Consider the following 27,130-nt stretch of genomic DNA (forward strand, 5'->3'; position numbering starts at 1 on the left):
ACTACAAATACAAATCTCTAGGACACACATACACAGTATTCAGAGAAATTTATATTAAAAACTTTAAAATGAAAGTAAACATGTGAATCAAGAAGTTAGAAATATAACAATAAATTTGAGGGTAAAAGGAAAGAAACAGTGAAGATAAAAGCAAAAAATAATAAAACTTTTAAAAAAGATTCTTTGAAAAACAAATCATTAGCTAAGAAAAAATGGTAAAGGTACAAATTAACAAATAAGAAATAAGGAATTAACAACAGTAAAAATTAAGGATCATAAAACATTACTACTGTATGAGTTACTCGTTGTATTATAACAAATTAACCTAAAATTTAATAACTTAAGGGTTCAATCAGAGGTGTGGGGTTTGCTTTCAAAATAGCTTATTCATATTACTGGCTTGTCAGTGTTTGCTTTTAGCAGGAGGTCCTTGTTCTTGACAAAGACTTCTCTTCCAGGATACTTGAGCATCCAAATGACATGGTAGCTGGCTTTTTCCTGAGTAACTGATCCAGAGAAGAACAAGGTGAACTCCCACAAAGTGTCTTTTATTCCCTATCCTCAAAAGTCACACACTATCAGGTGTACAATAGCCAAACAGGTCACCACTCTTCTGTTTAGGAAGGGATTGACATATGGACATAGAAATCAAGAAATGAGAATGATTGGAGCCATTTTAGAGGATTTCTACTGCGACTATGAAATGTTTGAAAATGTAAAATTTTATATGCAAATATACTTCATTGGAAGTGCTTCCAGAATAAACAGAACAATTACCAAAGAAAGTCATCTAACAGCTTCCATGAAAAGCCCAGATACAAATAGCTTTTTAGAGGAATTTTTCCAACATAATTACAATTCAAGCTGTTCTAAAGCAGAGAGAAGAAAGATCTGTTGTTCATTGAAGTGAGTGTAACATTGAACCTTACACAAAGAAAAACTAATAAAAATTGCACTAAAAAATTTTGGACTCTGGAATAGACTTGAGTTTAAATCCTAGCACTAGTTTACTAGCTGTTGAGACATGGATAGTTCATTTAATTTGCATGCCTCCATTTTCTCACCTATAAGTTAGTTAATCATACCAAGGATTAAGTGACTTACTAGAGTCATCCTTCAGTATTCATGTTTTCTTAGACTCAAATAAACTTTCAGTCTCATAAAACTAGGAGGCCAGGTGCGGTGGCGTACACCTGTAATCCCCGTGACTCAGAAGGCTGAGACAGGATTATGAGTTCAAAGCCAGCCTCAGGAAAAAGCGAGGCACTAAGCAACTCAGTCAGACCCTGTCTCTAAATAAAATACAAAATATGCCTGGGAATGTGGCTCCATGGCCAAGTTCCACTGAGTTCAGTTCCTGGTACAAAAGAAACCTAGCATGGGCTGTAATCAGTCAAAAACAGTGAAATCCCTGTTATGATAGAAATATATACTATGATTTCAGAGTTTTTCTATTGTATAATTCCATTAAAAGAGTTTTTAAAATAAAAATCTATTATTGTACATCCACAATGACTTTTAAAATGGCCCAAAGGAAATGACACACATACATACAACTTGTATTTATACAGTCTAATTTTTCTGAGTAAGAGAAGCCCTTTCTCAATGTGTTATTTGCAAGTCCTTTTCAAGAAGCCTATAAGATCAAACCTATTTTTATAATGGTACCAAGAAAATATTTGTTTTTTTAACTGTGAGACACTTATACTTTTTTAAATTAAATTATTTATTCTAATTTGTTATACATGATGGCAGAATGCAATTCAATTCATATTACACATATAGAACACAATTTTTACAAGTTACTGATTATATACAAAGTATTTTCACACCATTCATATCTTCACACATGTACTTAGGGAAATGATGCCTAACTGGTTCCACCATCATTCCTACCCCCTTGCCTCCTCCCTTCCCCTCCCTCCCCTTTGCCCTATCTAAAGTTCCTCCACTCCTACCATGCTCCCAACCACCACCATGAGTCAGCATCCTCATATCAAAGAAAATATTCGTCTTTGGTGTTTTGGGATTGGCTTGCTTCACTTCACAGCATGATATTCTTCGACTCCATCCATTTACCTGCAAATGCCATGATTTATTCTCTTTTAATGCTGAGTAATTTTCCATTGTGAATATATACCACAGTTTCCCTATCCATTCATCTACTGAAGGGCATCTGGGTTGGTTCCACAATTTAGCTATTGTGAATTGTGCTGATATATATATATTGCATTGGCTGTATCCCTGTGGTATGCTGTTTTTAAGTCCTTTTCGTAGAAACCGAGGAGTGGCATAGCTGGGTAAAATGGTGGTTCCATTCCAAGTTTTCCAAGGAATCTCCATCTGATTTCCAGATTGGCTCCACCAAATGGCAGTCCTACCAGCAATGTATGAGTGTGCCTTTTTCCCCACATCCTTGCCAACACTTACTGTTATTTGTATTCTTGATAGCTGCCATTCTGACTGGAATGAAATGAAATCTTAGAGTAGTTTTGATTTGCATTTCTCTAATTTCTAGAGATGTTGAACATTGTTTCATATGTTTGTTGATTGATTGTATATCCTCTTCTGAGAAGTGTCTCTTTAGTTCCTTGGCCCATTTAATGATTGGGTTATTTGTTTTTTTGGTGTTAAGGTTTTTGAGTGCTTTATATATCCTAGAGATTAGTGCTGTATTTGATGTGCTTGTGGTAAAGATTTGCTCCCATTCTGTAGGCTCTCTATTTACCTCACTAATTGTTTCTTTTGCTGAGAATAAGCTTTTTAGTTTGAATCCATCCCATTTATTGAATGTTGGCTTTAATTCTTTTGCTACAGGAGTTTTATTAAGAAAGTTGGGGCCTAATCCCACATGATTGAGATTTGGGCCTACTTTTTCTTTCATTAGGCGCAAGGTCTCTGGTTTAATTTCTAGGTCCTCAATCCACTTTGAGTTGATTTTGTACATGGTGAGAGAGAGGGGTTTAATTTCATTTTGTTACATGTAGATTTCTAGTTTTCCTAGCATCATTTGTTGAAGAGAGGCTATCTTTTCTCCAATGTACGTTTTTGGCGCCTTTGTCTCATATAAGATAACTGAAGTTATGTGGGCTAGACTCTGTGTCTTCTATTCTGTACTGTTGGTCTACAGATCTGTTTTGGTGCCAGTACCATGATGTTTTTGTTACTATTGCTCTGTAGAGTCTGGAATAGTAATCCCACCAACTTCACTCTTCTTGCTAAGGATTGCTTTGGCTATTCTGGGTCTCTTATTTTTCCAGATGAATTTCATGATTGCTTTTTCTATTTCTCTGAGGAATATCATTGTGATTTTGATTGGATTGCATTGAACCTGTATAGTGCTTTTGGTAGTATGGTCATTTTGACAATATTAATTCTACATATCCAAGAACAAGGTAGATCTTTGCGTCTTCTAAGGTCTTTTTAAATTTCTTTAGTGTGTTGTAGTTTTCATTGTAGAGGTCTTTCACCTCTTTTGTTAAGGTGATTCCCAAGTTGTTTTTTTTTTTTTTTTTTGAGGCTATTGTAAATGGGGTGGTTTTTCCTAGTTTCTCTTTCAGCAGGTTTGTCACTGATGTACAGGAATACCTTTGACTTATGGGTGTTGATTTTATATCCATCTACTTTGCTGAATTCATTTATTAGTTCTTAGAGATTTCTGGTGGGATGTTTTGGGTTTTCTAGGCATAGAATCATATCGTCTGCAAATAGTGATAATTTGAGTTTCTGTATCCTATTTGTATCCCTTTAATTTCTTTCATCTGTCTGATTGCTCTGGCTAGAGTTTCAAGAACTGTGTTAAGTAGAAGTGACAAAAGAGAGCATCCCTGTCTTGTTCCAGTTTTTAGAGGGAATGCTTTCCATTTTTCTCCATTTAGAATGATTTGGCCTGGCGCTTAACATAGATTGCCTTTACAATGTTGAGGTATGTTCCTGTTATCCCTAGTTTTTCTAGCATTTTGAACATGAAGGGATGCTATATTTTATCAAATGCTTTCTTCACATATGAGATGATCATATGATTTTTATATTTGAGTCTATTGATGTAATGAATTACATTTATTGATTTCCATATGTTGAACCAACCTTGCATCCCTGGGATGAACCCTACTTAATCGTGGTGCACTGTCTTTTTGATATGTTTTTGTATTTAATTTGCCAGAATTTTATTGAGAATTTTTGTATCTATATTCAATAGATATTGATATGAAGTTTTCTTTCTTTGATGTGTCTTTGCCAGATTTTGGATTCAGGGTGATATTGTCCTCATAGAATGTGTTTTTCTATTTCATGAAATTGTTTGAGAAGTATTGGTTTTAGTTCTTCTTTCAAGGTCTTGTAAAACTCAGTTGTGTATCCATCTGGTCCTGAGCTTTTCTTGGTTGGTAGGCTCCTGATAGCATCCTCTATTTCTTTGCTTGAAATTGATCTGTTTAAATTGTGTATATCATCCTGATTTATTTTGGGCATATCATATGCCTCTAGAATTTTGTCGGAGTACAAATTTATTGGAGTACAAATTTTTAAAATAATTTCTAATTATCTTTTGTATTTCTGTAGTTTCCATTGTAATAGTTCCTTTTTCATCACTGACGTTAGTAATTTGGATTTTCTCTTTCCTTCTTTAAGTTAGCATGATTAATGGTTTTATCAATTTTATTTATTTTTTCAAAGAACCAACTTTTTGTTCTGTCAATTTCTTCAAATGTTTCTTTTCTGTCAATTTCATTGATTTCAGCTCTGATTTTAATTATTTCCTGTCTTCTGTTGTTTTGGGGGTTGATTTGAGATATAATGTTAGGTCATTTATTTGATGTTTTCTTCTTTGAAGGAATGAACTCCATGCAATGAACTTTCCTCTTGGACCTGCCTTCAGAGTGTCCCAGAGATTTCGATATGTTGTATTGGTATTCTCTTTTATCTCTTAGAATTTTTTAGTCTCTTCCTTGATAAATCTTTTGCAACCAACCCGTTGTTCATTCAATAGCATATTATTTAGTTGTCAGGTGTTGAAGTAGCTTTCATTTTTTATTTTATCATTGATTTCTGATTTCATTCCATTGTTTTCTGATAGAATGCAGTGTAGTGTCTCTACTTTTTTGTATTATAATTGTTATGTCTTGTTGATGTATGGTTCCCTTAAGCAGGATAAAATGTCCATCTTTATCCCTTTTGATTAACTTTGGCTTGAAGTCTGCTTTATTTGATATGAGGATGGAAACCCCTGCTTGTTTACGTAGACCATGTGAATGGTATTTTTTATCCCCACCTTTCACCTTCAGTCTGTGGGTTCCTTTTCCTATGAGATGAGTCTCTTGAAGGCAGCATATTGAAGGCAGTCTTTTTTTTTAAATTCAATCTACCAATCTATGTCTTTTGATTGGTAAGTTTAGACCATTAACATTTAGGGTTATTATTCCGACATGATTTGTATTACCAGTCATTTTTGTTTATTTTTGGTATTTAACTTGACTTGGTTTCTCCTTTGGTTGGCTTTTTCTTTATTGTAGTTCTTCCCTTTGCAGATGTTCATTGTTGTTTTTCATTTCCTCCTCATGGAATATTTTGCCAGGAATGTTCTGTAATGCAGGCTTTCTTACTGTAAATTCTTTTAACTTTTGTTTATCATGGAATCTTTTTATTTCATTGTCAAATCTGAAGCTGGATATAAGATTCTTGGGTGCCATCCATTATCTTTTAGAGCTTGGTGTATGCTTTCCCAAGATCTCCTGGCTTTGAGGGTCTAAGTTGAAAAATCTGAAGTCCGAATTGGTCTTCCCTTATAGGTAATCTGATTTTTCTCTGTTGCAGCCTTTAAAATTCTGTCCTTATTCTGTATGCTAGGCATTTTCATTATAATGTGTCTTCGTGTAGCTCTGTTGTAATTTTTTACATTTGGTGTCCTATAAGCCTCTTGTATTTTATTTTCCAATTCATTCTTAATGCTTAGGAAATTTTCCAATATTATTTCATTGAAAAGATTGTGCATTCCTTTGGTTTGAATCTCCGAACCATTCTCTATCCCAATAAATCTTAAATTTGGTCTCTTTGTGGTATCCCATAATTCTTGGATGATTCATGATTTCTTACCATCTTCATTGTGAGGTCAACTTTATTTTCAAGATTGTATGTTTTGTCTTTATTGTCTGAGGTCCTGTCTTCCATGTGGTCCAGTCTGTTTGTGATGCTGTCTATTGAAGGTTTCAATTGGCTTATTATTTCTTTCATTTCTAGGATTTCTGTTTTTTTTTGTTTTTTCAGTATCTCTATCTTCTTGAATTAATCTCTTGCAACCTATATTTGCTCTCTTATCTCTTTTGTTGGTGTGATTGATGGCTGCCTGTATTTGTTCTCTTATGTCTTTGTTGCAGTGATTGATTTTTTGCCTGTACCTGCTCACTTAGGTTGTTCTTTAATTCCCAAATCATTTTAGTTATGTATATTCTGAACTTCTTCTCTGATGTTTCACCTACTTTGCTATCTATGGATTCTATTTTTGTAGTATCTTGGTTTGTTTGGGGCACTTTCCTCCTTTGTTTTTTCATGATGTCTATGTGTCTTCCTCTCTTGCAGTGTAGATCTGAGGTATTATGGCTTCTGCCCTCTTGTCTTATACAGGCTACCAATACCTTTTAAGGGAGAGATCAATATTACAGCACTCAATGTACCCAACGTGCAGCCATATACAGGCTACCAATACCTCACTTTTTTTGTGGTATCTTGGTTTGTTTGGGGCACAGGATGTGAGAATATAGAGGTATTAGATTATATGAGTGAGAGGGTAATCATAAGAAGTTGGCTGTTAGAAGGAGAAACAAGAGATAGGCAACCCCATGCAAGACTCCCTGTTAGCTCAGCAACAGGATAACTGTTAGCACCCCTAGTAGAGAAATCTCTGGAGCAGCCTGGCCCACAGGGACCTTGGTGTGACATATTACCAGGTCCTTTTGTTGTCCCTTGATAGAAGCATGATATCCCAGTTTTGTGGCGTTGGCGCCTCAAGCCTAATTATACCCTGATGTTGGGCTGTGGAGCCACCCTTTGCTGAATAAGGAACCCCAGTGTGGGTCCCCCGTGGTGTGGTGTGGGCGGGCTCCAACCCCCGGTGGCGCAGGGCAGACGGGCTCTCCCTATGGAATCGAGATACTTATATTTTGTATCTGGATGTCCATCTCATTCTGAAGATTGAAAATTTTCTTTTACTATTTCCTGAAGAGTTTATCCATTCCAATAATCCATATCTCACAACCTTCTTGATTCCAGTGATTCTTAAATTTGATTTCTTCATGTTGTTTCGTATGTTGTGATCATGGTTACTTTTTTTTTTTTCTTTAATATTATCTGAATGTTTAATGCTGGCAACTTTGTATTCCAGCTCTAAGATCCTGTCTTCAGCATGATTTGCTCCATTAGAGAGACTTTGAACAGAACACTTAATTTGATTTGTTGTGTCTTCCTTATTCATTCAGTTCTTTTTCTGTGTTCTCTTGACATTCATTGACCATTTTTATAATGATTCTCTTGAATTCCTTATCTGATATGCCATCCAGTTCAAAATTTTGGGGGTCGTTTGCTGGTGAATTATGACCTTCAGGAGGTATTTTGTTAGTTTGTGTTTTCATATTTCTTATATTCATGTGTTGAGTTTTAGGCATCTATTGAAATGGATTTCTCTTACACTCTTATGTGTGGCCTTTTTAAGACACAGACATCAGTTGCTGAAGTGTCCTAGAGTGATCTGGATTGAGACCCACCCACCCCATAAGTGTGGTATCCACAGACTTTTTGTTATTTCTGTTTTTGCCAAAGAAATGGATGTCCGTAGGTGGTTCCTGTGGGTTGACCACGAGCCATTTCTAGTTGGGGGCCGATCATTAGTTTAGGTTTTTGTCTCTTCTATTCTTTCTGTATATGTATAGCTGAAGATTGAGTGTCATTTGTATATGGAGAAAGGTTTACTGTCTTTTGGTTGAGTTTAGTTCAGTAACAGAGTATCTACCCTATGAACTTATAGTGTCCTCTAGGTTCTCAGCACTTCACAGAATAATGGGAAACAAACAATAGCAACAATCTCACAGAGAAGCAGTACTCCTATTGCTTGGGAATGCAGCATTTCTCTAGCCCACCATTTTGAATGTCCCTGATGACTTGTCTTTTGACAAGTTGGAGAATAGTCCTTTTTTAATTCTATCAAAGACTTTTCTTGTTATTTCTTGTTTACCAGTAAAGTCTAGGCCTCGAGATTTCTTTTTGGAAAGATTTGCTTATGAATTTTAATTTCTGTAGTATCATGTTATTCAAATTTTAAAATTCTTTTTGACAACATTAATTAGTGGGTTTTATAGAAATTTCTCCACTTTGTCTAACAGCATAAGGTTGTTCATAGTCTACTATCTCTTAACCTTTTCATGTCTGTAAAATTTATTCTGATATCCACTGTTTCATTCCAAAAAATTGGTTATTTTTTTTTTTTACCTCTGTTTTTGTTCATCAGTCTTGCCACGGTTTTGAAAATTTGTATTGATCTTTTGAAAGATAATATTTAGGCTTTGATTCTCTTCTTATTTTTTTGTTCCCTTTGGGCTTTTTTGCTGCTGTTGTTCTTTATCTGGTATCTTGAAATAGATAATTTTTAAATTTTTTTAAAAAATTTTTTAACATGTGCATTTAACTCTAAACTTTAAGGTAGGCAGAGCTTACACAGCTTTTTATATTATTGTTTAATTTAAAATATTTCCTAATTTCCAATGTGGTTTCTTCGTTGACCATGAGTTTTATTGAAGTGTCTTTCTTAATTTATGAATATAGGCATTTTAATTTTTTCTTTATGATTGCACTATCAGAAAATTTATTTAAATTACTTTATCAATACCAATACATTCTTCAAAGAACTAGTCTTTGGAAGAATGAAAGACCCAGAATAGTCAAAGAATTTTAAGCAAAAAATGCAATGCTGAAGGCATCACAGTAAATGACTTCAAATTGTACTACAGAGCTGTAGTAACAAAAAACTGCATGGTAATGGCATAAAAACAGACACACAGATCATTGGAACATGATAGATAGAAGACACACACAAATCCACACAGATACAGTTATTTGATCCTTGACAAAGGTGACAAAAATATTCTTTGGAGAGAAAGGACAGCATTTTTAACAAATGATGCTGGGAAAACTGATTATCCACATGTAGAAGAATGAGATTAGATCCCTATCTCTCTCCTTGCACAAGTCAAATCAAAATAGATCAAAACCCTAATAATTATATCAGGACTAATTATGCAACTTCTAGAAGAAAACATTGGGTCAACACTCCAGATTTTAGGCCCAAACAAGGACTTCCTCAGTAGGAATCCTACAGCTCAGGAAATAATGCTAACAATTAAAATATGGGATGGCATCCAGTTAAAAAGCTTCAGCACAGCAAAGGAAATAATTAAAAATGTTAAGAGAGAACTAACAGAATGGGAGAGAATCTTTTCTAGCTACTCTCCTGACCAAGGATTAATATCTAAAATCTATAAAGAGCTCAAAAAACTTAACACCAAAACAAATAAATAACCCAATCAATAAATCAGCAAATGAAATAAATAGATATTTCCCAAAAGAAGAAATACAGATGACTAACAAAGATGAAAAAAAATGTTCAACATCTTCAGCAATTGGGAAATGCAAATCAAAACTACACTCCAGTTACAATGGCCGCCATCAAGAATACAAACAATAATAAATGCTGGAGAGGATGTGGGGAAAATGGAACACTGTACATTGTTGGTAGGATTGTAAATTAGTACAACCACTATGTTAATATGATGGTTCCTCAAAAGGCTAGGAATGGAACCACCCTATGACCTAGTCCTTGGTATTTATTCTAAAGAATTAAAAAGTCAACATACTGCAGTGATACATGCATACTCATGTGCATAGCAACACCATTTACAGTAACCAAATAATGCAATCAGCCTAGGTGTCCATCAGGGAATGAATAGTAAAAGAAAATGTGGTATGTGTATACAAACACACACACACACACACACACACACAGTGGAATTTGATTCAGCCATAAGGAATAACAAAATTCTGTCATTTGCAGAAAAATCGATGGAACTAGAAGACATAATATGAAATAAGCCAAACTCAGAAAATCAAGGCTTGTATGTTTTCTCTCATGGAGGCAGAGAGGGTAAAAGGAAAAGAAACAAGGTGTTGGGGAATCTTATGAAAATTAAAGGGAGACCAGTAGAGGAAAAGGACCAGGGCAAGGAAGAGAGGAGAGAAAAGGAAAATATTATATTGTTATATCAGTGATACATGAATATGTGACAATGAATCCCACTATTGTACACCAATAAAATTATGGGATAAAAACAGAATAAATAATTTTAGCACATAAATCATTTCAGCCTTTGGAATTTTGTGTCTTCTTGTACATGTTTTAAAATAATGAGTATTCTGTAGTTTGATACTAAAGTCTGTATATATCTTTTAGATCCCTTATATTAAGTTGTTCAGTTCTGGATCCTGATTGGGTGTACACACTTGTTCTATCAGTGCTGATTATAGTATTTCTGTCAGTATTTTATAGGATTTTAGTACTTATGTCAATATTTTACTTTAAATATTTTGAAGCCATTTCTCAGATACATACAGATTTTGAAAATTTCTTCTTAGTATCTTGAACTTTTGTCACTGTGAAATATCTATCACAGGTAACACTGCTTACCTTCAACTTTACATCTATGATTACTTTAACTATCAGCTTTTTTATTAATAGTTTTTAATATGCTGAGGATTAAACCCAGAGCCTCAAACATGCTAGGCAAGTACTCTATCATTAAACCACACCTTTCTGAATATTTTTTTATATTTATTTTTTAGTTTTAGTTGGACAAAATACCTTTATTTCACTTATTTATTTTTATGTGGTGCTGAGGTTCGAACCCAGGGTCTCGTAGATTGGAGGTGAGTGCTCTACCATGAGCCACAATCTCAGCCCCCCTTTCTGAATTCTTATGTTTTCTGTGTATTCCTTAAATGTCTCCTTCCTTCCTTCCTTCCTTCCTTCCTTCCTTCCTTCCTTCCTTCCCTCCTTCTCTCCCTCCCTCCTTCCCTCCTTCCTTCCTTCCTTCCTTCCCTCCCTCCCTCCCTCCCTCCCTCCTTCCTTCCTTCCTTCCTTCCTTCCCTCCCTCCCTCCCTCCTTCCTTCCTTCCTTCCTTCCCTCCTTCTCTCCCTCCTTCCTTCCCTCCTTCCCTCCTTCCTTCCCTCCTTCCTTCCTTCCCTCCCTCCCTCCCTCCCTCCTTCCTTCCTTCCTTCCCTCCCTCCCTCCCTCCTTCCTTCCTTCCTTCCTTCCTTCCTTCCTTCCTTCCTTCCTTCCTTCCCTCCTTCCCTCCTTCCTTCCTTCCCTCCTTCCTTCCTTCCCTCCTTCCCTCCTTCCTTCCCTCCTTCCTTCCTTCCTTCCCTCCTTCCCTCCCTCCCTCCCTCCCTCCTTCCTTCCCTCCTTCCCTCCATCCCACCCTCCCTCCATCCCTCCTTCCCTCCCTCCCTCCCTCCCTCCCTCCTTCCTTCCTTCCCTCCTTCCCTCCCTCCCTCCCTCCCTCCCTCCTTCCTTCCTTCCTTCCCTCCTTCTCTCCCTCCCTCCCTCCCTCCCTCCTTCCTTCCTTCCTTCCTTCCTTCCTTCCCTCCCTCCCTCCTTCCTTCCTTCCCGCCTTCCCTCCTTCCCTCCTTCCCTCCTTCCTTCCTTCCCTCCTTCCTTCCTTCCCTCCTTCCTTCCTTCCTTCCTTCCCTCCTTCCTTCCTTCCCTCCTTCCTTCCTTCCTTCCCTCCCTCCCTCCCTCCCTCCTTCCTTCCTTCCCTCCCTCCCTCCCTCCTTCCTTCCTTCCCTCCTTCCCTCCATCCCACCCTCCCTCCATCCCTCCTTCCTTCCTTCCCTCCATCCCACCATCCCTCCCTCCCTCCTTCCTTCCCTCCCTCCCTCCCTCCCTCCCTCCCTCCTTCCTTCCTTCCTTCCTTCCTTCCTTCCTTCCTTCCTTCCTTCCTTCCTTCCTTCCTTCTTTCCCTAGAATTGAACCCAGAGGCACTCTACCACTGAACTACATCACCAGCCCTTTTTTAGTTTGTGCTTTGAGACAGTGTCATTAAGTTGCTGAGGTTGGTCTTGAACTTGTGATCCTCCTGTCTCACCTTCCCATGTTGCTGAGATAATTGGAGTATACAACATGCCTTGTTTGTTTTCTTAATACAGGCTGACAGCATTCCAATTTTAACAGAAGCATTTAATCTGTTTACATTTAATATAATCACTAACATGCACACACACACACACACACATATACATTTGGGTTTAAATTGTATTGTTATGTGCTTTTTATCTGTCCTGTCTTGCCGCAGTCCGGCTGCAGCAAAATAACCGGGGGGTGACGAAAAACTTGTGTAGATTGATACAGCAGGAGTGGAAGCCGTTTATTGCAGGACAGGAGCAGTATTTATACATTCCACACAGCTTATCTAATTAGCATAAACTAGATACATCAGTCAACCAATAAGGAATCTCCACACTTAATGGCTCGCTGGTGTTACTTCACAAACCACTCCCTCTGGCATTTTGCCAGGCACCATCCAGACTTGTTTACAGACTCTAACATTATCTCATATATTTTCTTTTATTTCTGGCCTATTTTGTTCTTCTTTTTCTTTTGATCACTTACATTTTTCCTTCTGTTAGTTCAGAAGTTTCACATACCCTTAAAGCTATTCTTTTTGTACTTAAAGATCACATTATAAATCTGTAACCTATCAATGTCTATTCATTGGTACTTGTATTTTTTCCCCCAGATGATGCTCAAGGATTTTGACACTTTAGCTAGTATGTGATTTGGTTATCATTACTGTATATTAACTATCTGTTTATTTTAAATCCAAAATATACCACTATATTTTATGTAGTAAGTTTTCATTTAGACTCACATATTTACTATTGCCTTTTATTTATTCTTGCATCTCTTTTCTTAAAGACAGGTCATTTTCTGTCTGCCTTTTAGTATTTCCCTTAGCATGGGTCTGCCAGTGTCAGGTTCTCTTCATTTTTTTTCTTTTTAATATTTATTTTTTTAGTTATAGTTGGACACAATACCTTTATTTTATTAATTTATTTTTATGTGGTGCTGAGGATCGAACCCAGGGCCTTGCATGTGCTAGGCAAGCTTTCTACCACTGAGCTATAACCCAGTCCTGAAAGTTGTTTTTGCAATGTATAGAATTCTAGGTTAGAGTTAATTTTTCCTTTCATCACTTTGAAAATATTCCGTTGTTTTCTGCCTTCCATTATATCTGTTGAGCTTTGAATCTAATAGTTGTTCCTTATTTGCAGGTAATTTATTTTTTTCCTCTCTATTTTTAAGGTTTTCTCTTGCCTTGGATTTTTATCAGTTTTATGTGTCTAGATATATACATCTATTTAGTCCTATAGGCGTTCTTAAATCTTAATGTCTTTGTTTTTTAAATGCTGTGCGATTATCTTGTCAGTATTTCTTCTATAGGATCTATGTTGTCTCTTCTAGTATATCATTTAAACATGTTAGATCTTTTTATTGTGTCTTCTGTATTTTACCTTCTTTAATCAATTTTCTATTCTTTTTTTTCCCTGCTTTATTCTAGATTTTTCTTCTGACTTAATTTTCAGATTGCTAATTCAACTATACCTTTCTATCTCCTTCAGTATGATTATTTTAAGTTGTCTTATAGTCACAATATCTGGAGTTTTTGAGGACTTTCTTTTTTTGTGGTTTTACTAGTTTTCATTTATATTATCTTGTCTTCTTTTATACTTGGTTATTTTTTACTTGAAAAATTACTTGTAAAACTTTTGAGGGCCAAGATGATGTTACTTTTCTGATCCACTACTGAGAGTCCTCCAATGTGTATCTTCATTTTTTTTTCTGCCAAAATTTAAGGCACTGACAATCAGGAATCATTTAATCCAATTTTAGGAATTATAGTTTTCTGGACCATTCCGATGACTTAAAGCCAGGCTATAGTGTCTTCAAGGACTGTTAAAATTTCAGTTTACCCTTTTGTTTAGAATATAAATCTTGGGAATCCCAATGTTAGGCATCGTGTTACCAGGCAGCAACCCACATCCTTTTATTTTTTAACCTTGGGGTTGGCAAAGTTTTTTGTTTTAAAGACCAGAAAATACATATTTTAGGCTTTGTGGACCATACAGTCTCAGGTACTGTTCTACAAAACAGTCATAGACAGTGAGTGAATTCCAGTAATGTATTCCAGTAATGTTTTATTTATAAAAATGGGCACAAGGCTAGATTTGGCTCGTGGGTCAAAGTTTGCCATTCCCAGCTACAGTCTGTCAAAAGCTCTGCTTGAACCCTCTGCCACCTCTTCCGAAATTCAGATTAGTTCTAAATACTGAGCTAGCCTCTCCTTGTTCTACCCTCTTAGCTCTTTAGTATTTTCAAACATATGTATATGTTGAGTTTTATGTTTGGCTTAGTTGTTCTTAGCAGAAGATTTAATCTGAAAAACCTAGTGTGCCATATCAGAAGCTAACATCACATGTGAGGTAACCAGTTTTTAAAAAAATAAGGAGATCTCTCCCCTCCCTATAACAAGAATGGAAATTTATGAGAAAATGTATCTCACTAGTGTTCTGTAATATATAAAATTTTTTAACAAAACCAAGTTTCAAGATGTTTCAATAGTCTTTCTAAAAAGATTGTACATTCCAATGTTACAGAGAACTGTTATCTATCAAAACTTCCTTTAATGATGGAAATGGTCTGTATCTGCACTTTTCCGTCTGATAACGACCAGTGGCCTATTGAGCACTTGAAATGTGGTTGGTGTGCCTGCAAAACTAAATCTTTAATTTTAATTGGCCTAAAATTAAATAACTACCTCTATCTGTTTACTTTGGAATAGATGCAGCTTAGATTAAAATATATATATATATATATATATATATATATATCTCAGAACACAATGGGTTCTTATACTCCCACCCACTGATGTGTCTATTTTCCAGTGCTCTTACAAGAACTCTTTTAACTTGAATGTGTTGTGTATATGATGTCTTACTAAATATCCTAGGTCCCACAGAATGTTTCCATTTATATCTACCATTCATGTGGTGTGATGGAAGTATACTCGTTACCCCAATTAAACAACATAAAACTGATGAAGTCAGTTTATTTTCTAATATGAATTTTTCTCTGCAGGGAAAGGGGCGTGTTCATCGAGGAAACTATCCAAGTCCATCCTCTCCAGTTACAGTTCGGTTGCCTTCTGTGTCTGATGTCCCAGAAGAGACCTCGGCTAGTGAGGCAGCCACAGAGACTGACATCACAGAACAGCAGCAAGCAGCTATGCAGCAGGAGGAGAGAGTATTAACTGAACAGATTGAGAACCTACAGAAAGAGAAGTGAGTACCCAGGAGGAAGGAGAGAGACCAGTTACTGTCTTTTTCATTCCTTCCTTCTGTTCTTCCTTTATCTTTCCTTATTTAATATATCTTACATGTCAAGCACATTTCAGGTGATACAGGAAATGTGAAGAAGACAAAGGCATTTTGCCTATACTCAGGTAATGTATGAAAGTTTTTATTTAAGGAAAGGAATTTCCATGAGCTAGAAGACTTAATGCTGCTGTAGTGATGATTCTGAACAGGCTAACTATGAGAAGTTTATACTATCCACAGAGTAATTTAGTCTTAGTTAAGATTCATCTGGTATAAGTTAGGAGAGCCAAGATGAGGTACAAGTGTCCTGACATGTTAGGGGAAAAAAGGAAGAATAAGAATCCTGATGTTAAAGCAAAGTCCCTTTGAAGAATGAGCATCACAATTTTCTGAAAGAAAGTTCCACTTGGCTACGGATCCAGGAACTGAATGGTCAGGATAAGGCAGCACTCTTAGTAGGTGCCTGGGATACTGTGTAGAGAAACTGGTTGCAGTTTAAGAGAGAGACCAATTAGAAGTTCTGTTATCTCTGTCATCACTGGGGGCAGGGGTGAGATGACACTACCTCTTAGGGATATGAATATCCCATAGTTCTCCCTGAGTGTACTATGCACTGATTCTGGTTGACTTGAGAGTTTTAAAGAGTCCTAAAATTATCTTTCTTCTTGAGTTCCTGGAAATTGCATCTTAACTTTGAGAACTTGATTCACAAGGGGAAGAGAGTATTCACTGAACAAATTGATAACCTACAGAAAGAAAAGTGAGTGGCCAGGAGAATGGAGAGAAACCTACAGAAAGAAAAGTGAGTGGCCAGGAGAATGGAGAGAGACCAGAAATAAGAGACTATCAAAGTATGTTTTGTCGGTCAGGATTGATTAGATCATAAGGTCAAGGTAATATATACTGCTCAGGCTCACAATTTGGTAGAAGAGTACTCTGAAAAGAGGACCTATGTCACCTTTGGTGAGGTTGGAATTAGAAGTATCAAGGATAAATAGTAATTTGCTAAATGGGGAAAGTCTTTGCTGAAAAAGGAAGAAGTTTGAGTAGTCTCAGAGAGGTGAATGCACATGGCAATTGTAATCACTATAGTAAATTACTGGTGAGAATGTCCTTGAAAAGATTGTGTATCTCAAGCTAGGTAGACTTCAACGGAAGCTGAGAGAGGGGTCTAACAGAGAAACTTGATTTAAAAGGAAGTAAAAATTGGAAGGATAAAGAAGCAGTAGATAGAGAAGGGAGTACTGGATCCAGAGTTGGTATATTTCCAGGTAATGATTAATTGCAGGATCTACCCATTAGAGAAAGTTATGTATATAAAGCAGAGAAAAAGAAGGTATAGACATAAAGGAACTTTGTATTAGGGCTTTGAAGTAAGTTTTTACAAAGATATTAATTGAAATAGATTGAGATATTATCAGGAAATATTGAGAAAGACTAGGAGCCAAATACCAAATCCCTGGGGGAATAAGGTGTGTGACTGAGGTAGATGGGTGCTGTGATGAAGAAGAATAGAGCATACTATGACTAAGAGATGACACAAAACTTGAATGGCGGAAAACATCAGTGTTTTACTTTATCAAGAGGCCTCTCTGTGACCAAGGTAGAGAATAAAGTCTGTATCCAGTTAGGAAAATTAATGGAAAACAGTTAAGGAACTGGTAGGAATTTAGAGATTACCTATTTAATCTCTTTGTTTCCTGGATGAGGAAGCTGAGGTTCAGAGAGGAAAGAGTTTAGAATCCTCATCTGCTAATTGTTTGTCCAGAGTTTGTTTTTACCAAAAGCCTACCCTTAACCCTGTCATTGGTCCTAGGTTTGTTGTTTGTTGTTGCCTTATCCTTTAATTTAAGAGTAGGTCCTCATCACTACCCCAGACAGGGATAAGAAGAAGAGCTCTCTTTGCTATTTGGATTCTTAACTTTCATAAAAGGTCTTTCTTTCTATTATTGTTCTTGCACTTCCTATCAAATGCTAATGGATTTATTCGTTGTATCTTATAGGGAGGAACTAACATTTGAGATGCTTGTACTGGAACCCCGTGCCTCTGATGATGAAACCCTTGAGTCTGAAGCCTCCATTGGGACTGCTGATAGCTCTGAAAATTTGAATATGGAGTCAGAAGGTACCACCTCTGGAAGATCAGGTAAATGAACATGTTAAACTAAAGACTTTAGATTTCTTTTATAAAGTAAGAATAGAATTCTCAAGCTAGACAAATTCCTTTATTGGTGCACTGACCTTACCTGAAAAGGTGACAAAGTCCTAAGAAAGCATTTTTCTTTATACAGCCTCCACGTAAATTGTTCATCAGACCACCCCTTCAGTGTAGTGTACTTTTTTGTTAATATTTTTTCCTGTATTTACCATGGAGAAAAGCCAGTAATTATATGTTGTTTTATTGTCCCATGCCCCTTTTCTAAGAGTGGGAGGCATCTGCAGTAAGATGGATCCATATACCAAAGGAGGCATTTATCTGGGTAGTGTGTCTCAGGGAGGCAGAACATCTAGACATGTGAGTTTTGTTGTTGTTGTTTTTTAGTTGTAGATGGACACAAAAATTATGTATTTTTATGTGGTGCTGAGGATCGAACCCAGTGCCTCACACATGCAAGGCAAGTGCTCTACCACTAAGCTAAAGCCCCAGCCCTCCAGATAGTTTTTTAAATGATATTTTTTAGATCACTACTGATGGCAGAGTTGAACGTAAGGACTTCCTTGGGGCTGATTCTGAAATGATGTATGTATAAATGGATGGAGAGCTCTTTTTGAGTTATGAATGTACACTGAGTAAATCATCCTAGACCTTACAAATTTTAGCTGTATGTGAATTTCATATGTGAACAGTGATACCTACTCAGTGCATCACAATTTTCTTTAGAGGGAACTGTCATTTACAACTTTGGTCTCTCTTTGTATTAGAGAGAAGCTTAGCCCTTAGCTCTCTGAAAGCACTGGGAAAGTCTGAACCTTCAAGCAAGTTGAGAAAGCAGCTAAAAAAGCAGCAAGACTCTTTGGATTCAGTGGACTCCTCCATCTCTTCTTATGTGTCTAACACTGCATTGTCTCACGGCACCAGAAAACGATTTCAGATTTATTCTAAATCTCCATTCTACCGAGCTGCCTCAGCTGGTGAGGCCCTGGGACTAGAAGGACCTTTGGGCCAGACCAGACCCCTAGAAGAGAGGCCTCAGTTCATCAGCAGAGGAACCTTTAATCCTGAAAAGGGCAAACAAAAACTAAAGAATGTGAAAAACTCACCTCAGAAAACCAAAGAGACCCCAGAGGGGACAGTCATGTCTGGCCACAGGAAACCTGTAGACCCAGACTGCAGCTCCACCCAACAGCTAGCACTCTTTGGAAATAACGAGTTTATGGTATAAACTAGCAGATGTGTATCCTTTGTGGCTAGAGAGGTAAACACATCTCATCTTGGGGCCTCTTGTCTCAGCATATGGCTAAGACTTTCTATGCTGAATTCCTGGGCCTCCTACAGAAGTGGAAAGGCCTCTTTGAAGTCTGCTGGGGATGGTGCCAGCTGTGCCTTGGCTGCTGTATTTGAGTCGATTTCACTAAAAGCCACCTTGGGCTTGGGGATTTTTGTCAGCTATATGTGCCTCTTCCCACCCTCTTTCCCTTCTCAGAGAGAGAAGTTGGACTGGGGGAGGTGGGGATGTTGTAGACCTAAGGGACCATCTGATTTCTGAAATTTGAAGAACACATATAAGCTTTCTTAACTATGAAAGCAAAAAACCTTTGGGTTTATTTTAGGATAGTTAGGAGCTAAAGTAGAGTATGATTTTTTTTTCCAAGGAATTTATAAATGAAAAGCCTAAGCCCTCTATTTTAAAATTTTAACTTGTGATATTTTGGGAAAAGTAAAAAAGCTATTGTTTCCATTAAGCCATCAGAACCTGTCTCAGATATCTGGTTATACAATGAAGATGAGAATACATGCTTTGTTTTTTGATGATATTTAATGTCAAAATAACCAATGCTGTTTTAACTGCTGGTTAGTTTCTGCCAAATATATTGCATGGGCTGAAGTTTCAGTAGCCATACTATTCTCATATTCACTGATCTTAAGGTCAGATTCCTCTAATTTTTGTTTAAATGCCCCAGAGACAATGATCCCTAAACATTTCTTCCTAATCCATCCAGGTTTTTCTCTTTGTATAGATTAAATTGTGAAGACCACATATGAGCCTATTATCTGCTGTGGATTCCCACCACAAACTCAGACAAATAATGTGACCATCTAATCACGTCTCTCAAAATATTCACGCAAAACATTGCATGATAAGTGTTAGAAAAAGCTGCCAAAATATAAAAAATTTTAATATCATCCATCTAATTTTCATCTTTTTCTCCTCAGACGATCAGTATTAAATAGATGGACTACTTGAAGCTATTTTTGTTTATATAATGGTTACTGAAGTTTACTGTAAATATACATGTACATTATGCATATTTCTTTTTAAACTTGTGCTTCCCTTCTTCCCATGGAATTTCTTCCCACAGATTAGGGGCCATTAGTTAGGGGCTGACTGCCACTCATTCCTGGGTTGAAGGAAAGTAAGACCATCTTTTTCATTACTGGTGGTCTCCATACACTTAAGGTCTCGTACTAGTTGAAGCATCTTAGCATTAGAAATTTGGTTTTGCTATTTATAATGTATAAAAAATGAAACATGATAGCTTTCTTGAGATAAGTATGTGAAAATGTTTATTTTTAAAGTTACTAAATGCATCTTGTCTCACTACCACATGCACTGTTCTGAAAAAGAGCCTTTACCACCTATAACCAGAATTTTGGTTATTCTTCCTTTTCATACTTCTTTGCTTTGAAGTTATGTTTTGTTAAGGCAGAGTCTCTCCTGTTACACAACACTGAACCTCATGCGACTGCCTCAGTGGTCATTGGCCAGCCCCGCAGGTCAACTTAGAGCACTATTCTGCGTGGCAGCTAAAGGTAGCAGGAGTCTTCCCTCTCCCTGATTTGAGTTCAGAATTGATCCGGGGAAAGGAAGCTTTTAAAATCTCCATAATAATGATGTTTAATCAGTGAATGTTGGGTTTTATATCCCACAAACATCTGCCACCTTGTTCATGTTGTCCTGATGAGTAATGAATGTTAAGCTTTTGAAAGTATGAAGTTCAGAGATGCTCCTAAAGGAAAAGCACCTCAGCATGACTGTGTCCAGCTAGGATGCTGCTTCCTGGGCCCTATGCCCAGCTGCACAGTCTGTGTTTCAGTATTCTTGTGAGAGTAGTGTGCTGCTGGGCATTAACTGTTACTTTCCAGAATGTTGGTTAAATACCATGTTTAAAAAAAAAATACCCTTGTGAATTATTTTCTTTGTCCAAGAAAAATGGCCTGGGGAACAGATCTTGGCACATGTTCTCCCATCTAAATCTTTGTAGGGCTTTTTTTTTTTTTTTCTTTTGGTCAGTTTTTGGCAGTTGAAAAAAAAAACTACTTATATAGGTCACTTTATAGGAACTAGTTGGTGGATATTAAGAGACTTTATAATTTTTCTCAGGGACTTAAGACCTGAATTTGGACAAAATTAAATAAAAGATATTTGTTTTTTCATTTGCTAGATTGTGAATTTCTAGTCATTTAACAAGCTGCCAGAATGGGGGGTGGGGGGTGGAGATGGAGAGATCCATGCAATTTTAAGAATGTCTAAGCAAGTGTGGGCTCCCTCTTTGAGGGAAAGAGAGCTATTGTTCTCAGAATAACAGGCATTGTTGGCCTGATAAAGAGATGAAGCCATAACTCTTTAAACCATCAGATCCAAGTCAGAACCAAATGCTGTGTCTACTTCCATTTGTTCTTAAATGGTCCTCTGCATTGTTATGTCACCACAAAGTGATGTTGCATTACAATCATTCATGATTAGGATATTTAAACTTAATATATGTCAAATTTATGATTTCCTATTGCTTCTCCTTTGCTTTTTTTCTTTGATCTCAGTTGCCCCAAAGAAAATCTCCACATGGAAGTAGTGGGGCAGCACCACATTTGGAGCCTATACTAGTCACATTATACATTTCCAACCCCAAACAAAATCTGGTTTTTCTGGGCTGGGGTTGTAGCTCAGCGGTAGAGCGCTCGCCCAGCATGTGCAGGGCACTGGGTTCGATCCTCCGCACCACATAAAAATAAATAAATAAAGGAATTGTATCCAACTACACCTAAAAATATAAAAATTTTTTAAAAATCTGTTTTTTCTATTCTTCCCACTAAAGCTAATGTATCCCTGTAATTGCATATGTAGGATGGAAAATGTAACAGAAGCAGAGAAGTATAATTTCATTCTAGATCACAGATTGAAGTGCATTAACAGCAAAAGCAGGATTCTGGAAGTGATATACCTAGTTTGCAAAGTACTTTGTACTTCCTGCCATTTAATTATTTGACCACACTTAGCTTCTTAAAACACAAAGGGATATATAATTCTCTACTATGAGCCTTGAAGAGACAGAAGGACCTTAGATTGGGGGATATTTCCATGCTTTTGGAAACTACCAGAAGGCTAGTGAAGACTTCTGTTTGTGTTGCATCACAGTAGGGTTATTTTCAGGGTCAAAGATGGGTTCACAGAAGGGTGCTGTAAAGTTAGGGTCTAACAAGGTTTTGCAGTCCCCCCAGTGCCTGTGGGCCATGTGTTTTTAATTGTAACTAATGAATGTGTACCTATCACAAGCACTTTGCTGAACTAGAGAGAAGGGAGTCTAAGATGCATTCAAAACAAGGTTTCAATTGTAAAAAGAAACAATCCAGATGGCTTTCTCATCTGCCTCTTTCTAGGATTTTTGTTTCCTTGGTGGGGAGCTAGACTTGAGGCTTGCATCATTCTGTATTGGAAAAACATGTTATACTCACCTGTTCTTTTGTGATCACTTCTCAGCCCCGTCCCCAACACCATGCTGGCCTTGGTGGTAGAATTCCTTGCTGTATGTGGGAGTTCTTTTTTCTATGACCCTCGAATACTTGTAACCACTTTTCTTTGGAACCACTCCCACATTTGATTTGGTGTTAAAAGGATAACAGCAAAGTGATGATTAGAGAGATAGAACTATTAGGTCTTATTGATCTCTTGTTTTCAAAAATGTTCCACCAATGAGCCTATCACCTTCTACCCATTCATTCTGTTTTTTTTTTTAATTGGTTTTAATTTTTAACCCACCCATTCTTAATGCCTATTTATCATCCCTCTGGGGTCATATAAAAGTTCCACCTCTTGAACCAAGTGTTTGTATTTACTATGGGAAAGGTGTGGACTACAGATTAGTATTATATTATTTTAATGAATTTAAAGTAATTTATAAGTATGCCGAGTGTAAATTTTTAAAAGACTATGTATTATGAAAGGACATATCCTGTGAAATATATATCATTTTACTGTTTAATAGAATAATTCTATAAGAAGAATGATTTATTTCACCCACAGAACTGATTACATTCCTGATGCAACCAACTGGCACTTTGTAATTTCTGTTTTTGGTGGGGGGCAAGGCATCATCTGTATAAAGTGCAGTTTGTGTCACTCAAAGTATGCACTGTATGGCTACACAAAAGCAGCTTGATGAACAAATCACCCCATGGCTCATTAAAGAACAAAACTTCCAGAAGCAGCAATATGTGTGCTTTGTTTTCTGAACATCCTGTCTCCCACATCCAACTCTCAACCCCCAAAGAACAGCAGTGATTTCTTAGTTACAGTGATGAATTTTAAGGAAAGGACCCAACCCCAAATTGACAAAATGCAGAGGTGATAGTTATTAAAACTCAACTGGGTTCAAATGAAAATGAGATTCAAGGGGTCAGCTTTTCTGTAATAGATACTAGCTGCTGACAAGACTTAATTTAGCAAGGATTTCAAGATGACTGGATAGAGAGATCCAGCACTCACCTGCTCCTCCACAAGGTAACAACAAAGCAACAGGTATGTAGCTGCATTTTGAGGTGAAAAATCATGGAGAACACTGAACATCAGCAGAAAGAAAATGAAACCTTATAAGATCCAGAGATCTGGGACAACAGTATAAGAGGAAAAAAATGTCTAGCATCTGCTGCCCCAGCTCCATAGCTGAGGAGGGCAAGCCATCCTTCTGCAGGGATAGGATAAAAGAGTCCTGGAAAACTATCAGCATATATATTAGCAATCCTAGCTGTTGGAAAGTATCACAGTCCCCAAAGGCTTTATTGTGTTAATTTAAAATAATTTTTCAAGTTACTTGAAATCTGCAGAGTAGTCTTACTACTTTGTGGAGAATTTTATATCATCCAGTGATGTCTCCAGGGTGCTGTGGCCAGGAGCCATTTCAAATAAGGACCTATTGTTGAATTTGGGCTGCTCCAGGGGCCTGGAATCCCTGCATATTTCCATCTTTGGGTTCCCACAGACTTCACTGCACTGGCTCAGCCAATGGCTGCCACAGAAATCAAATGTGGCTCTGTAGAGTGACCCTGAATTAAACCTGCTTGGTGCCCTGCACTATAGGGGATAGGTGTTGCAACATGGAGGGTAACATTGCTGCCTTGGAGAACTGGGAGATTTAGTAGCTTGCCCTCTAAGGAGAAGAGTGTGTACAACCATGCAGTCTATACTGGTGCTGGGACTGAAGGCAGTCACTCATGTGGTTCCTGCCACCCCTATTTACAGCACCACTCTTAGGCTTCTAAGAGAATGGGGAAAAGAACTCTGTCATTTCACTGCTGCCTGCCTACTGAGGTGTGCTGGGGTGGCCTTGAGCATCATTTTTGTTCTTGGTGTCCCTCCCGCACACACACACAGCCTAAGGAGGTCCAGAGAGAAACTTGACCCAGTGTTGGCTGTGTCTTGCTCTCCTGTAGACCCTTTGGCTGAAGGAGACAGGATGTGTGGAGCCTCAACTGTCACCCCATCTCTAGGCATACACAGCCAAGGGAGGCCTCAAGATTTCTGCCTAGCTCTAGGTATAACCTGCCCACTCTTATTCTCAGTGGGCACTGTAGCTCAAAGATTTGAGGGAAGAAAAAGCCCTGTCATCACCCTGTCTCCCGGTGTGTATGGCTTTGTGGGAAGAAGCAAGGTCCTCCTCCATGGTGAGCACACCCATATTAGCAGCAGATAGGAACATCAAAATTCATACTGCTACCACACCTACATGCCCCATACCTTGTCTGACTATGCACTACTGTCAAGATGGAGTGAGTGCCACAGAGGGTTGCTGTGTCTCCTACTACCACCTCTCTCTGCACCTGGGTCTCTACCATCATTTGGTCAGAGTACAGGCACTTCAGGCACCTCAACACTACTGGTGCAGCCATTGCCACATATTCTTACAAGTAACAGAGTGTTACTTGTCTGAACAAACCCCAAACAATAGGGGCCATCACTCGCTTTGCAGGAGTAGCCACACAGTAGCCCACATAGTGCTATCTATACCACACCAGCCTCAACTGCTAAGAGGTCCCATTCTTGAGTGGCCTGCAGATTCAGTGAATCTCTGACTTTTGACATGGTATGCACTGGGCCCAAACTCACTAATCAAAGCTAAATATACCTGTAGTATAATATACTACAGTATAAATATATTACAGGTATATTTCCACTGTGGTGCCCAGGTGGAAATAAAGATAACATTGCATTACAAACCAATACCCAAACTATCTTCAGGAAAGCAGCTTACTAATAAAAGTAGTAGAGATATCTGACCACCAAATACACAAATCTCAATGAAGGAACACAAGAAATATGAAAAAAGAATTGACACCTCCAAAAGATTGTAACTTGCCGCAGTCTGGCTGGGCACAAAATCACCAGCCACTCAAGCAGGAACAAACTTTATTTTTGAAACTGCCGCCAATGCCCCGAACGCTCCCAGCAAGATTGCCAACCGACCCAAGCGGCATTCTCCCGGACCCCAACAGGAAGTCCCTCCTCCGGAATTCCCTCCTACCGCACTTCCCCAACCAATGGGAACTCTCCAGGTGGACAGCAGGAGTCCAATATCCATATGAATGCAGATCTTAACATAATCATATCATCTCAATGGCTTGCTGGCGTTACCTTTCAACCAAAAATGCCATGCATCATATTACTTGGCTGTGGCTCTTAGCAGTAACTCCCTAGTAACATATTTCAAGGAAAATGACATGAGTGAAATTTTTTTTGAAAGGTACTTTATTTATTTTAGTAAATTTATTTTTATTTTTTTAATGTGCTGAGGATTGAACCCAGTGCCTCACATGTGTGAGTCAAGCGCTCTACCACTGAGCCACAACCCAGAGGGTGAGCTATACTATATCCTCGTGTGGGAAAGACACAATGCATCTCCTGATTGTCCACGGAGAGCTGAGACAGGAGCCATATTTCTGCTGGGCTATAGCATCCGGTGTTTGTGGGACCAAGTCCAGGAGCCCAGACTTGTATAATCCAAGCTGGGTCCAAAAACCAGACCACATGACTCAAAGAGTGTGCCTAGGAAACCAGGAAAAATCCAGGCATGAAGACTGTTTTACCCAGTGTAATATAGGTCATTGAGACCCAATTAATCCTGGGTCCCTCTTATCTTTTGAGTCTGGAGGCTTGCAAGAACAACTAGGGCAGGCCAGGAATTTTATCAGGTGTGTGGAAGTGATTGTGCGCTTGGAGACTGAGCCCAGCAAGCTGGAAAGGATGGGTTCTGTGGGTGGTAGAGGGGGCGAAGGATTGGCTCCTCCACCACAGGAGTGTAACCCTGGGAGTGGAGACTCCTGGCATGCAGACTCCCAGTATGGACTGGCAGCTGCCAGGCTTTTGAGGTGTGCTGATTTAAAATCTTCATACCAATCGCCATTGAATGAAGCACCTGGGGCCTACCTAGATCTAAACACGACCTTCAGTAGCTCCATCTATGGGAACTCCTCTCATAGAACTCTACAGTAACTCTACCCGGAGAGTGGAGCAGACAACACTCTCCAAACTGCCCCCACCTCATGCTGCTGAGATGGGAAGCCGAGAATTTTTGAACTCCAATCGGCAACTTGGTGAGCAACATAAAAAGAGTAAGGATTGATAGGCTGTGACTAATACTTTTGTGCATGATACATACCTCAAGAAAAAATGGAAAGAAAGCCATTTGGAAACAGACGATGAACATATATTCTCATTGACAATTTTTGACCACTGCAATAGAAAAAAATTCCTTAATTTTTCATCAAGAAACTTTGTTGAATTAATTTTTTTTCTCCCTTTTTCTTTTTCTTTGTGTGCTGAATGGTTCATGGATGTATGTGTGTGTGTGTGTGTGTGTGTAACATTTATATATAAACATATATTTCATATATTTGTCTCACTTTTCTCATTTCTAGATTTTTTGAAGGTAGTTATCTTTCATGAGTCTTTTGAGGGCCAGGGTTTTTGATTAGTATAGTTTGATTTTGTTTTCTGTTGTTTATCACTTATCCATTTCTATTGATTCTTTCTTTTCTTTTGCTACCAAATTCTATTGTTCTCTCTTTGTACTTTCTTTAATTTTTTTTACTTCTACTTTCTCTCCTCCTCCTCATAATCATCACATCCTAAATATCTTCTTCATTTTCCTTGTTGAACTTTTGAAATAGCAAACACAGACTTACTGTTTTTACTGTTGTCAACTGTTTATTGTACCATTTCTGCTTATTGTA

The 27,130-nt window shown here is 37.8% G+C and overlaps 1 protein-coding gene across 1 annotated transcript in view; it reads left to right on the top strand.

The window, feature by feature from the left end:
• Positions 1-23,112, top strand: part of LOC124080573 (unconventional myosin-IXa-like) — a gene marked incomplete at its 5' end in the record, with an annotated part of 209,726 nt that extends 186,614 nt beyond the window's left edge. Inside the window, 3 exons of the mRNA XM_058573300.1 lie at positions 15,230-15,432; positions 17,472-17,614; positions 18,391-23,112. Of these exons, the coding sequence (XP_058429283.1) occupies positions 15,230-15,432; positions 17,472-17,614; positions 18,391-18,851 (807 nt within the window). The remainder of the gene's footprint in view (positions 1-15,229; positions 15,433-17,471; positions 17,615-18,390) is intronic.
• Positions 23,113-27,130: the final 4,018 nt, after the last annotated feature.

The sequence above is a fragment of the Marmota monax genome, unplaced genomic scaffold, assembly GCF_021218885.2.
Source record: "Marmota monax isolate L192 unplaced genomic scaffold, Marmota_monax_Labrador192_F-V1.1 WCK01_AAM20220418_F8-fsc00078, whole genome shotgun sequence".
NCBI classification, from domain to species: Eukaryota; Metazoa; Chordata; class Mammalia; order Rodentia; family Sciuridae; genus Marmota; species Marmota monax.